The sequence below is a fragment of the Amblyomma maculatum genome, chromosome 4 (assembly GCF_055883805.1).
Source record: "Amblyomma maculatum isolate TAMU_Amacu chromosome 4, ASM5588380v1, whole genome shotgun sequence".
Taxonomy (NCBI): domain Eukaryota; kingdom Metazoa; phylum Arthropoda; class Arachnida; order Ixodida; family Ixodidae; genus Amblyomma; species Amblyomma maculatum.
In genome coordinates, this window is record NC_139347.1 from 179208106 (window position 1) to 179221254 (window position 13149).

General features: G+C 47.4%; 2 protein-coding genes, 3 non-coding genes and 1 pseudogene across 5 annotated transcripts; all 6 read right to left on the reverse strand.

Annotated features, from left to right (window-relative positions):
- Positions 1–4039: 4039 nt before the first annotated feature.
- TRNAL-CAA (transfer RNA leucine (anticodon CAA)) lies at positions 4040–4163 on the reverse strand. The gene is made up of 2 exons: positions 4126–4163; positions 4040–4085 (listed from the first exon to the last, which is right to left on the reverse strand). It is a non-coding gene; the product is annotated as a tRNA-Leu (tRNA).
- Positions 4164–4231: 68 nt separating this feature from the next.
- TRNAL-CAA (transfer RNA leucine (anticodon CAA)) lies at positions 4232–4355 on the reverse strand. Its single transcript has 2 exons — positions 4318–4355; positions 4232–4277 (listed from the first exon to the last, which is right to left on the reverse strand). It is a non-coding gene; the product is annotated as a tRNA-Leu (tRNA).
- A 77-nt stretch (positions 4356–4432) lies between these two features.
- LOC146193616 (uncharacterized) lies at positions 4433–6189 on the reverse strand. Its single transcript, XM_084602804.1, has one exon. The coding sequence runs from the start codon at positions 6142–6144 to the stop codon at positions 4648–4650; it is 1497 nt and encodes a 498-aa protein (XP_084458930.1). The 5' UTR covers positions 6145–6189; the 3' UTR covers positions 4433–4647.
- A 2058-nt stretch (positions 6190–8247) lies between these two features.
- Positions 8248–9440, reverse strand: LOC146193617 (uncharacterized). Its single transcript, XM_084602805.1, has one exon. The coding sequence runs from the start codon at positions 9438–9440 to the stop codon at positions 8250–8252; it is 1191 nt and encodes a 396-aa protein (XP_084458931.1). The 3' UTR covers positions 8248–8249.
- Positions 9441–9568: 128 nt separating this feature from the next.
- TRNAL-CAA (transfer RNA leucine (anticodon CAA)) lies at positions 9569–9692 on the reverse strand. Its single transcript has 2 exons — positions 9655–9692; positions 9569–9614 (listed from the first exon to the last, which is right to left on the reverse strand). It is a non-coding gene; the product is annotated as a tRNA-Leu (tRNA).
- Positions 9693–9890: 198 nt separating this feature from the next.
- LOC146193619 (uncharacterized) lies at positions 9891–11229 on the reverse strand (annotated as a pseudogene).
- Positions 11230–13149: the final 1920 nt, after the last annotated feature.

The following is a 13149-nucleotide window of genomic DNA, read 5'->3' on the forward strand; positions in this document are numbered from 1 at the left end:
ACATTCATGAGGTACCACAGCCTCGAAATAAGAAAAACATTGCAAATAGAAGCGCGCGAAAACATTGAGAGTTGCCTTCCTTGCCACGCATCCGCTTTTTCTTTCGCCCTGGGTGTTTCTTCTATCCAGTGCACGTTGGGATCTCGATAACAATCTAAAGGCACGCCTAGATATCGCGTTGGGAGAGCAGACCATCGCAGCTTACAGAAGAAATCAGGTGTCACGTCCCAATCACCGTGCCAAAACCCAGAGCTTTTCTCCCAATTGATCTTGCATCCGGTTTGATCACAAAATGTTTGGACGACACCCGTAACTTCACAGATGCTCTTTCTAGTTGCACAAAACACTGCTATGTCATCAGCATATGCTAGCATTTTCACGTGTGCTGATTGCAGCTTAAACCCTAAAATGCGATCGCTATCAATGATAGCCAAGCAAAGTGGCTCTAAATACAGTGCAAAAAGCAAGGGTGAGAGCGGGCAGCCCCGCCTTACCGATGAACGTACTGCGATGCTGTCAGTCAGTTCACCATTCACTATAATACGGGTCGTGCAGTTCGCGTAAGCCATTTTAACACCCTCCATTATGACTTTTCCAAGGTTAGAATGCTCCAAAATGGAAAAAAGAATTTCGTGGGAAACACGGTCAAAGGCTTTCGCCAAATCTAACTGCATCATGGCTATCTGACCACCGAGTGCATCAACACATTCTAGTACGGTTCTTGCGACATGTATATTCGTGGCAATGGATCGACCCTTGATGCCGCACGTTTGATGAGACGCAACCAATTCCTTTATTACGCTTTGCAGTCTTTTTGCTAAAACCTTCATGTACACCTTGTAGCCAACATTGGTGAGGCTTATCGGTCGATATGGCCCCACCAACTGTCGTTTCTCCGGATCCTCGATCTTGGATATTAGAACAATGTGCGATGTAGAGAAAGACAATGGAACAGCATTACGTTCGTAAGCTTCAGTGATTACATCGAGCATAAACTGAGCCGCATAGTGCTGAAACGTTTTAAAGAAGGCAGCGCTCAGACCATCGGGCCCAGGGGCTTTCCCAGGTGACAGGTCATCTATTGCAGATTCTATCTCCTGTAACGTTATCGGTGTTTCTAGGCGCGCTTTACTTTCGTCATCCAGTGCAGGCATCAGTCTTAGAAAGTCTGTTTGAAAGCCGCCTACAGTCTCAAGCTTAGCGCTAAGCAGTTCTTCGAAGTGCTCTGCTAACGCATGCTGAATATCTTTAGCATCTTCTGTGATATGGCCGCCATACCTTATACTCCTAATTTCTTTCTGGCAGGCGTATCTTTTCTCGTCTGCTAGGGCTCATTTTGTCGGCACTTCTCCAGCCCAAAGTTTTTCAGCCCTTCCACGTATGACAGCCGCTGTGTATCTTTCGCTGTCGATTGTTTCCAGCTCACTTTTAAGCTCTCGTATTTTACTGGCGAAATGCCCTGGCACAGTACTTTCCATGCTCAAAAAAAAAGAGCAAGTTGTTCATTCAGTTCTTTTTCTTTTTCTTTCTCTTTGTACCGCAGCTTACTACTCTTTTCTATTGCTTTAAATTTGACCCACTCTTTGAAGCTGTCCCATTCCGCTGCAAAACTTACTGGTCGCATAGCAAGACGATTTTCAAACTCTGTCTTAACTTCAGTATGGAACTCTTCATCGGCAAGAAGTTTGGCATTCAGTTTCCATACGTACCAGTTAAAGCGCGATTTCCTTCCTTTGCGACCAAACACTGCACTCACGAGACAATGATCGCTGAAAGACACAGGTTTGACCTCATATGCAGTACATAGGGAAACAAGATCTACCGAGGCATACACCCTGTCCAATCTGGCATGGCTATCTCGCTGAAAGTGCGTGAACTCTGGCTGGTTTCCAGTGGAGAACACACTACCAACATCCTCAAGGCTATACTCATGCACAAGTGCATTCAACAGCACGGAGCTTCTGTCTCTTCGAGGTTTACACTTGGCCGCTCGGCCCACAGCAGCGCACACACAGTTGTAGTCACCAAGTACAAGCAAGATTTTGTCGACCTTCAACCACAACTCAATAGACTGAAAAAACAATTCACGCTCACGCCCTGAATTGGGAGCATACACGCACACAACACGCCAGCATAAATTAGAGTAAGTAAAATCGGTAACCAAAAGCCGACCACTTGGACAGGCAAAAACGGACTCTACGCTTACTCCCAGCGTGTTACGTATAAATAAAAGGCATCCAGACGATACACCAACAGAATGGCATACACACACATAAAAGATTGTTTGAAAAGAAGCCACCCTACGGTCAGTGCTTTCTTGGCTCTCAATCTTTGACTCTTGCACAGCTGCTATATCTATATCATTATCCACAAGGAGGCGACTGAGCTGGCATTGTCGCCTTCTCGCTCCCAGTCCTCTAACATTCAAAGTAGCTACGTGTAACGGCGAATTAAGCTTGAGAGTCATGTACTAGAGAGAGGCCAGTACCGGCATGGTGCCTACCTTCATGGTTGCGTGGCCTCCGCTTCTGACAAAGAGCGGCGTATGCATGCATGTAATGTCCTGCCAGCAGAATGTCGGGGTGCATTCAAACGAAGTCCAAGCCCATTGTTTCATTTTTGCTAACACACGCACCACTTGGTTGTAGAAGGTTCGTGACGCTGGTCGGTAGGCAGCCGACCCACAAATCTTTCAGGTCACCACAAAAACTACGGAGGCGGTTTCCCCGCCTGCCGCGTGTCGGCCGAGAAGTTCGGCTTCGGTCTTAACGTGGCTCTTCGGATGCCAGAAGTTTTCGGCGGCGGCTCACCACAAACACCGCCTGGCAGCTGAGTCTCCTCGACGATTTCCTCATGCGGACGTTTCGCGGCAATTAAGGCTGCTGTCTCCGGCCCAACCTCCATGGCATCAGTACAGGAAGGCGCAGTACTGAGATGATCCTCAGCGTCAGAAAATTTGGTTAAGTCTTCTGACCGTTCCTTTGACTCGCTTTCATGGTCCTGGGATGGAGCGTTCAAGACATGCCGAGGTTCATTCTTTTCATTTGAGACCGTCACCTTATCCTTTGTTAAATCCGTCATGGAAGGCGCGTCCTGTTTCGTTGACTGACCTCTAATGTCAGCAGCCTCCTCCGCATCCGCCTCGTCCATAATTAACTCGGACGAGTCTTCACTGGTCCCAGGTCCGGCAATGCTAGCGTAGGTTCGTGCACACTGGTTGCCTTCATGCCCGAACCGTCGGCAGTTTCCGCAGCGAGGAACCCGGCACTCTTTGCGGATGTGACCCGTACTCCGGCAGCGTAGGCACAACAGGGGTCTGCCTGGCACAATGACGAGCGCGAGCTCACCGCTAACATTCAGCTGATGCGGCAGGTCGTCGAGCTTCATGCCAGCTTTCAGCTTCAGCGTGACGAGTCTAGTTGTAGAGCCCTTTTCCAGCATACCTTTAACACGCCAGCGCTCCCGGGAAACGTCTGACACCTTTCCGTACGGCGCAAATGCAGCACGAACATCTTCATCTGGCACGTTGTGAAGTAGCCAGTGAAGTTTGAGTCGCACGTCCTGGTTCGCCGGGTCAATCACCAAGCAGCGACCGTTTTTCACAGACAGCTCACCTACACTGACAATCTTGTTGACGGCTTCAGTATCCTTGACAGTGACGGCCCAGACGTGGCTCATCCGATACGCCCCTATAGCGATAACATCGGGGATTAGCGAGTGTTGTGCTAAAGCATCCCGGAAATCTTCCACCCGGTACGGGCGGGCCCTGATATCGGCGTGCAAAAGAACGATATTCAAAACAAACCGACCTGTTGGAAGTGCAGGCAAAACGACCTGGTAAGTGTTGTCCTTTTCAGCAGTCCTGTTACCGCGGCCTGACATGGCCGCTGAAGCCGCTCCTGAGGAGCCCTGCATCCTGCGTCCGTTCACTGGCGTGGCCGGAAGCAGAATCCCCACTCGGTCATCCTGACACTGCCACCAGAGAGATTTCAAGTGAAGCACCGTACTGCATGCGCGAACTATACGAAGGAAAAAAATGTGTCAGAAGTGGGATTCGAACCCACGCCCACATCCGTGGACCAGAAATCTCGTTTAGCCCACATACTAGTAGGCAAGGCATTTAACCTTGAGTCTGGCGCCTTAGACCACTCGGCCATCCTGACACTGCCACCAGAGAGATTTCAAGTGAAGCACCGTACTGCATGCGCGAACTATACGAAGGAAAAAAATGTGTCAGAAGTGGGATTCGAACCCACGCCCACATCCGTGGACCAGAAATCTCGTTTAGCCCACATACTAGTAGGCAAGGCATTTAACCTTGAGTCTGGCGCCTTAGACCACTCGGCCATCCTGACACTGCCACCAGAGAGATTTCAAGTGAAGCACCGTACTGCATGCGCGAACTATACGAAGGAAAAAAATGTGTCAGAAGTGGGATTCGAACCCACGCCCACATCCGTGGACCAGAAATCTCGTTTAGCCCACATACTAGTAGGCACGGCATTTAACCTTGAGTCTGGTGCCTTAGACCACTCGGCCATCCTTTTTTTTTCTTTATTGCCTGATCTGCGGCCAATACAATACATGTTTACATATACACACAATCGTAGTTAAAAGCGCTTGCCAACCTTTGGCTAGCACATGTGTTTAAAAACGCTTCAAGTTAACAAGGTCATCTAACACCGGCAACCATTCTGGTGCGTCTGTTCTCGATTTACATACTTCACGAATGTACAGTACACTTTCCATAAAGTACTCTCTGGCGGGCCTGGGGTTTAGATCTGCATGATGTACCGCCATCCGAGTGCGCCATATGCCGTGCATGCATAGTAACATTATCATATCATGCGGCACCCCTCCATCGTTTGATGTAGGGAGAAAGCAGATGCCATATGGTGTTAGCAGTAAGTCCTTTTTTAAAGTGCGTTGTAGTATGTCCCACAGAAAAACAGCACCAGAACACTCACGAAAAATATGATCAATTGTCTCTGGTCTTCTACAATGGAAACAGTTTACTGTCCACGGAACAAAAATACCTTTCTGCTCGAGCCATGGTTTCACTGGTAGAGTTGCAGTGTGTACTTGAAAAAAGAAGCTTTTTACCGAAGGTCGAACTGGCATCCGCTTCACTCTCTTCAATACATCTTCACCTTTACCTTTTGGATACATCAAGCGATACATTGGCTGTGGCATGCATACATCAACAACATCCTTGTACAATTGCCTTCGGGTTACGTCACCCAGGTATTTTACTGAAAAGCGTGCTTGGAGAAATTGAAAGGACCCAATAACCTCTCGAAGAAATCCGCGCACACTTGATCCCTTAACACGAGTTGAAGACACAATAAAAGATGGCACATGATCACACAGTCGGGTTTGAATCACAGTCCTTAAAAAGGCATCCCCTTGGTCTCGCACGAACAAAAACCTCGAAACCACTTGTTTCAAGAACAAGTGAGCCAAACCCAGTCCGCCCCCTTTTACTGTACGAAAAAGGTTCGTGCGGCTTGTGCGCTCCCATGTCGACCTCCATATAAATACTGCGAACACCCTATGTAGCTTTTGTATGCTCCCTCTCGATGCACACATGACTTGCAGAACATACCAAATTCTCGCTACGAGAAACAGGTTACAAACAGTTGACCTCGCGAAGATGGATAGGTCCCGCCCACCAAACTTCGCGGTTTTTTCTTTGAGCTGCTCTGCTTCCAGTTTCCAATATTCCGACGTGTCTTTATAGTGTTGTAGGGGTACACCGAGATACTTCGTTGGCGAGCGTGACCATTTCATGTTTTCAAAACGTACTCGCGTGGGACCCCATTCCCCATGCCAGATTCCTATAGATTTTTCCCAGTTAATGCTGCTTCCCGTCATCCTGCAGAACTTTGTTGCTGCGCTTACCGCGTTAGTGATACTGGTCTCATCAGTGCAGAATACAGCTATGTCGTCCGCGTATGCTAAAAGCTTAACTTCACTTGAGGAAAATCGATAACCGGTGATAGCATTGTTGGTTATAATGCTTAAACAAAAGGGCTCCAAAAACAAGGCAAATAGTAAAGGCGACAAGGGACACCCTTGCTTAACAGATGATTTTACTTGAAATGGAGTGGTTAATGCCTTATTGACTACAATCCTGGTGGACATGTTAGTATAGCATAACTTAATTCCTTCTATTAGTACCTTCCCGACGTTCACATGTTGCAAGATACTGAACAGGATTTTGTGAGCGACTTTATCAACGCTTTCTCTAAGTCTAACTGTATCATTGCTACCCTCTCACAGTACGCTTCACAACACTCTAGGATAGTTCTAGTCACGTGGATGTTTGTTTGAATTGAACGCCCCCTGATACCACACGTTTGGTGTGTCCCTACCAACCTCTGTATTGCGCGTTGGAGTCTTTTGCCTACTATTTTCGCAAAGATCTTATAGTCTGTATTTGCAAGCGTTATCGGTCGGTATGCTCGTACTGACAACAGCGTAGTAGGATCGTCCGATTTGGGAAACAGCACCATATGACTGTGCCTAAAAGACGGAGGCAATTGCCTTATGCTGTATGCTTCTTCTATTACGTGGTGTAGGACTATAGCGAACTCGTCTTTAAACGCTTTATAAAACTCGGCGCCGAACCCGTCAGGTCCCGGCGCTTTGCCTGAGTTTAATTCGTCTATTGCACACACTACTTCTGTAACGGTAATTGGCGCTTCTAAACTTGCTTTCATCTCATCATCTATTTGCGGCATGAGCATTAAGAAATGCGTTTCAAACCCTTCTTCCAGTTGTTGCTCCCGACCAAGTAATTCACAGTAATAATCCACAAAAGCGCGTTGTATCGCATGGTTATCTCGCACAACCTTGTCCCCGAACGTTATCGCTCTTATTTCGTTGCGCGTACGATAACTTATTTCGTCCGATAAGGACCGTCTTGTTGCAGTTTCACCCATGTACAGAGTTTCTGCGCGCGCACGGATTACCGCTCCCCTGTATCTGTCTACGTCGATTATTTATAATTCGCTCTTTACTTCCTTGATTTCCTTACTGAATCGCCCTGGCGACGATGCTTCGACGCTTAAATAAAAATCCAACTTAGTTCGCAGTTCATTTTCTTTCTTCCTTTTGTTTTTACTCATTACACCGGCACTTTCGATCGCAATCATTTTCGCCTCTTGTTTAAACAGTTCCCATGCCTCACTGTAGCTTTCCTGCCAACGAACAAGCAAGTCGTCAATTTTTCTTTGAATTTTTTTAACAAATGATTCATCCTCGAGAATCTGTACGTTGAATTTCCACAGATCCCAGTTGAATTTGGGCGGTTTTCTCGGACCCAGTATCACCATTACCAAACTGTGGTCACTGAAAGAAACGTTTTTAACACCATACTTGGTGCACACAGGTACTACTTTTGCAGATACATAAATTCGATCCAGTCTGGCGAGGCTGCCTCGCTGGTGATGGGTAAACCATTGTGATGTTGAATTCGACATAAATAACCCTACATCTTCTAGTCCGCGGTCGTGAACCAGCTCGTTCAAAAACAACGAACTCGCATCTCGAACAGGCGCCTGCCTAGTTCGGTCTTCGGATCGGCACACACAATTAAAATCACCCATCATTACGATGATCATTTCATCTGTGTTTAGGTGGCGCTCAACTGACTCGAAAAACATTTTGCGTTCACCCTCCTTATTTGGAGCGTATAAACAAATGACTCTAAACTTGTTTCTTTGCAGTATAAAGTCACACACTATTAGACGGCCACTGCCACAAGTATAAACACTTTCAATGGTTGCTTCCAAGGACTTCTTAACAAAACGGCCACAGGCACCCGCTGTGCCAGCAGCGTGCGAAACGCACACATTATAATGTGCTCTGAAAGGTTCCACCATGCGGTTTGTTGCTTCCTCACTTTCAACTTTTGTCTCTTGAATAGCAATGACGTCGAGGTTGTTTTCCATGAAAAGCCGACTTAGTTGATATTGTCTTCTCCGAGTGGACAAGCCGCGCACATTCAGCGTGGCCACATGCAAACTTGTTTCTATGCTCACTGCCATTTTTTTCTCAAGGAGCTCCCGAACCGCATGGTGTTACCTTCGACTTTGGAGCCCCGGATCGAAATCTCATTTTCTCCCCCTTGCACAGTCTTTTGCAGCCTACAGTTCACAGACACGGCGTTTTTTAAATCACCGCGAGAAGCTGTCCCTGCCTTAGCCATCGCTCGTTGGCTGCTCCGACACTCACTTGGCTGGGGATCACGTCGGTGGCATCACCGACGGTTTTCGCTCGGGTCTCGGCTCGGGCGGAATTTTGGGTGCCACTCTCAAAGACGGCCTTCGGTTGTTCAGAGCTTTCACTGGTGGCTCCTCGTTGGGTTCGTGTCCTTTGCCGTGTGAATCGTTGCTGCTGTCGGCGTGAAGTCGTTTCGTTGCTGTAGGCATGGTTGACATCACGGCGTCTTCTCTTTCCTGAGTTTTCCCAGGCAATGCACAAGGAGCTTCGCTCCTATTTCCACCATTCTCGTCCGCAGCGTTTTCCGCCGCAGGAGAAGCTTCCGATATACTCTTTGTTTGCACATTAACTGGTCCCTCTGTTTCAGAAGCAAGTGCGGCATCCTTGTCTGCAGTAGGTGGCACGCCCCCTCCACCAGCTGCTTCCTCTGCGTCCACTTGGTCCATGAGATGTTCTTCCTGGACTTCGTTGCCCGCTCTGATACCTGCTACATTGGCATACGACCTAGAGCACATAGCTTCTTCATGGCCGTATCGCTTGCACATGGCACAGCGAGGCACTTTACACTCCCTCCTGATGTGCCCTCGGCTATTGCATCTCAGACATAACGGCGGGCGCCCCGGTGCGACTAGTAGTGCCGTACTTCCAGAAATGCGTATTTGGTGAGGCAAGTCCTCCAGTGTCACACCGGGCTTTACCTTGAGGCCTACAGTGCGGGTAGAGGAACCTTTGTCTGCCATACCCTGAACGCGCCAGCAATCCCGAGACAGGTCAGTTACTTTGCCGTATGGGGCTAGTGCCACACGAATATCTTCGTCAGGGACGTTATGAAGCACCCAGTAGAGCTTCAGCCGCACGTCCTGGTTAGCCGGGTCGATTACAAGGCACCGTTTTCCTTTCACTTGAACCTCGCTAGCTTCCAAAATTTTCCTTGTCGCTTCTGGGCTGTTAAAGGTGACCGCCCACACATGGTTCATCTGGAACGCCCCCAAAGCTAGCACCTCAGGGAGCATTCCGAGACGGACCAGCGTGTCGCGAAAATCTTCCACACGAAAAGGCCTGGCTTTCAAATCGCCGTGAAGAAAGACGGTATTCAAAACGCACGCACCTGTTGGCAATTGCGGCAGCACAACTTGATAATCCTGGGCATCACCAGCAAAAAACCTGTTTCCGCGGCCCTCCCGGGCCGCTGACACCGCTCCACCGGAGCTCATGATAACACGTCCGTCACGCTCGGTGGCCGGAAGTGGAATCCCCCACTCGGCCATCCTGACACTGCCACCAGAGAGATTTCAAGTGAAGCACCGTACTGCATGCGCGAACTATACGAAGGAAAAAAATGTGTCAGAAGTGGGATTCGAACCCACGCCCACATCCGTGGACCAGAAATCTCGTTTAGCCCACATACTAGTAGGCAAGGCATTTAACCTTGAGTCTGGCGCCTTAGACCACTCGGCCATCCTGACACTGCCACCAGAAAGATTTCAAGTGAAGCACCGTACTGCATGCGCGAACTATACGAAGGAAAAAAAATGTGTCTGAAGTGGGATTCGAACCCACGCCCACATCCGTGGACCAGAAATCTCGTTTAGCTCACATACTAGTAGGCAAGGCATTTAACCTTGAGTCTGGCGCATTAGACCACTCGGCCATCCTGATTTTTTTTTTATTTACCTGGTTATTGAGACAAATGAAATACATTGTAATAAAAAAAAACACTTCAGCCTGCTTTGGCTGAAGTGATACATTAAAATCTCCTGAACTGGGTCAGTTCATCCAAAACATTCAGCCATGAAGGTGGCTCAACCTGCGCCCGATAAACTTCACGTACATAGCACACACTTTCAACAAAGTTTTCTCTGACCGACAGCACATTGACATCTGCATTCCTGACTGCCATTCGTGTCTTCTATAAACTATGGAGGCCGAGCAGCATTATCATGTCGTAGGGAATACCTGTGTGATCATTGTCTGTTGGTAGATAGCGTATTCCTATAGGTGTTATGGGCAAATCCTTTTTTATGGTACGTTGGAGAATATCCCAATAAAATACCGGGTCCGAGCATTCAATGAACACGTGCTCGATGTTTTCAGGCTTTTTACATAATAAACAGTTTGTGGTCCAGGGTACAAATATTCCTTTGTCAGCTAGCCAGGTCTTAACGGGAAGCGTGCTAGTGTGCAGTTTGAAAAAGAACGACTTCGTACTTGCTTTGATCGGCATCTTTTTAACTCCTTGTAAAACATCTTGCCCTCGGCCTCCATTGTTTATCATTCGGTACAAGGAAACTGGCATCATGACATCTATTAAGTCACTATACAATTTTTTCTTGTTCACCAGACTTAGATATTCTATCGAGAATCGAACCTTCAGTATATAGACAGAGTCAACAATCTCCTTTAAATATCCCTTCAACCCGCATATTGGCAACCCTGCAGTAGACACAATAAAATCTGGAAGAGCATTTGCTAGGCGCACTTGCATCATTGAACGTAAGAAGGTCTCACTTTGATCCCTGAAAAACATAAAACGGGAGACGAGTTGCCGAACAAACAAATGTGAGAGACCGACACCACCATCTCGAACTGATCGAAATAAATTGGTTCGTTTTGTCCTTTCCCAGTTGGACGCCCAGATGAATACAGCAAACACTCTGTGCATTTTTTGCACATATACGCGTGACATAGAAAGAAACTGCAAAACATACCACAATTTGGAGATGAGAAAAATATTGCAAACGTATGCCCTCGCAAACATGGATAATTCTCTACCTTGAAATGCCCCTGCTTTCTCCTTCACTTCGGGCATCACGTCATTCCAGTAATCGGCGCTCCTGTTATAATATTGCAGTGGCACTCCCAAGTACTTCGACGGAACGGTTGTCCACTGGAGGTTGGCAAAAGACCTCGGCGCAATTTCCCAATTTCCGTGCCAGAAGCCGACACTTTTGTCCCAGTTAATCTCAGCGCCTGTCTGTTTCCAAAATTTTTTGGCAACGAAAATTGCTTCTTGAACACTTTTTCGGTCGCTACAAAACACCGCAATATCATCCGCATAGGCAAGGACTTTCACCTGGGACGACTCAATACGAACACCGTTAATTAGTTCGGAGTTGATCAGTTTAAAACAAAATGGCTCCAGGTACAGAGCGAAAAGTAAAGGAGAGAGTGGGCAACCTTGTCTTACAGAAGACCGCACGGGGACAGTTTCGCTTAAGCTTTTGTTAACAATGATTGGAAAGGTGCAATTGTCATAAACCATTTTTAGACCATGAAGAATGACACATCCTACATTTGCATGTTCGAGCACGCTGTACAGAACTTCATGCGATACCCGATCGAATGCCTTTGCCAGGTCCAGTTGGATCATTGCTACTCGCCCAGCAAAGTCATCACAACATTCCAGAATACTGCGCGCAACATGAACATTTGTGCATATACTGCGCCCTTTTATTCCGCAGGTTTGGTGCGGTCCAACGAGTTGCATGATCACACTTTGCAGGCGCTTGGCCAGAACCTTCATGAATATCTTGTAGTCGGTATTGGTCAGCGTAATCGGGCGATAAGACCCTACCGACTGCAGTTTCCTTTGGTCATCCGTTTTGGGGATTAGCACTACGTGACCAGTACGAAAAGACAGCGGCATTTGTTTTTCTTTGTAGGCTTCCGTGATCACCGTATGTAAAGCTGGGCTAATTTCATCTCGAAAAGTCTTATAAAAAGCGGCCCCGAGGCCGTCGGGCCCTGGCGTCTCCCCAAGGACTAGCTCGTCAATTGCGCTTTCAACTTCACCAATGCTGATGGGTTGTTCTAGGCGAGCAACAGTGGGCTCATCTAATCTGGGCACTAGCAATAAAAATTCATCACGCAGTTCGCACCTCGTTCTTTTATTCCCTACCAGTTCTGTATAATATTCCACAAAGGCCTGCTCAATTTCCTTCTTGTCGCTGGTAATCTCATTGTGGTACCGAATCTGCCGGATTTCTTTCTGAGTTGCATACCGCCTTTCATCGCACAACGCACGTTTGTTCGGTGCTTCACCTGCCCAAACTTTTCGGCCCGCGCTCTTATCACTGCCGCTCTGTACTTGTCTGTCTCCAGAGCTTCTAGCTGGTTCATTATTTCTCGGATTTTGTTTATGTACATGCCAGGCGCTGCTGTTTCCATACACATTATGAAATCCAAATTGCACTGCAATTCTTTCTCCATTTTTTGACATCTTTGATGAAGTATTGTTCCTCGTTCTATCGCAATCACCTTGACGTCGTTCTTAAATGATTCCCACTTTGCTGCGTAGCTCCATGAGCGAGTCGAGGGCATTTTAGCTATCTCTTCTTTAATTCGCACAATGAATTCTTCATCCTCTAGAAGTTTTACGTTAAGCTTCCAGAGGTCCCAACTAAACCGTGACGTTTTGGGCTTGTTACCAAACGTAACCATAACAAGACTGTGATCGCTGAACGAGAGGTGCTTTAGATCGTATTTTTCACATGCTGTGACAATTTGCAAGCTGGCGTACACTCTGTCTAGTCTCGCATTACTGCCGCGTTGGAAATGCGTAAAACCGGGATGTAAGCCTTGGGACAGTACCCTGCCAAGGTCTTCCATATTATAGCCTTGAATTAGTGAGTTCAGCAACCGAGCGCTCTGATCGCGGATCGGGGACTTGGGTACTCGATCTTCTGTTAAGCAGACACAGTTGAAGTCACCCATAATAATAACACTTTTCGCACAATTTAAGAACACTTCAACCTTCTCAAAAAAACAACACGCTCAGTCTGATTGTTAGGTGCATACACACATATAACACGCCAAGCACTACCAGACAGTACAAAGTCAACAACCAGTAACCGGCCTTCTTCGGATGCTACGACATTTTTCTCCACAATGCCCAGACTGTTTCTCACAAATAAGGCGCAACCA

Coding starts and splice junctions, on each gene's coding strand:
- LOC146193617 (XM_084602805.1), bottom strand. CDS start 9,440: ATGAGCTCCGGTGGAGCGGTGTCAGCGGCCCGGGAGGGCCGCGGAAAC.
- LOC146193616 (XM_084602804.1), bottom strand. CDS start 6,144: ATGTCCACCAGGATTGTAGTCAATAAGGCATTAACCACTCCATTTCAA.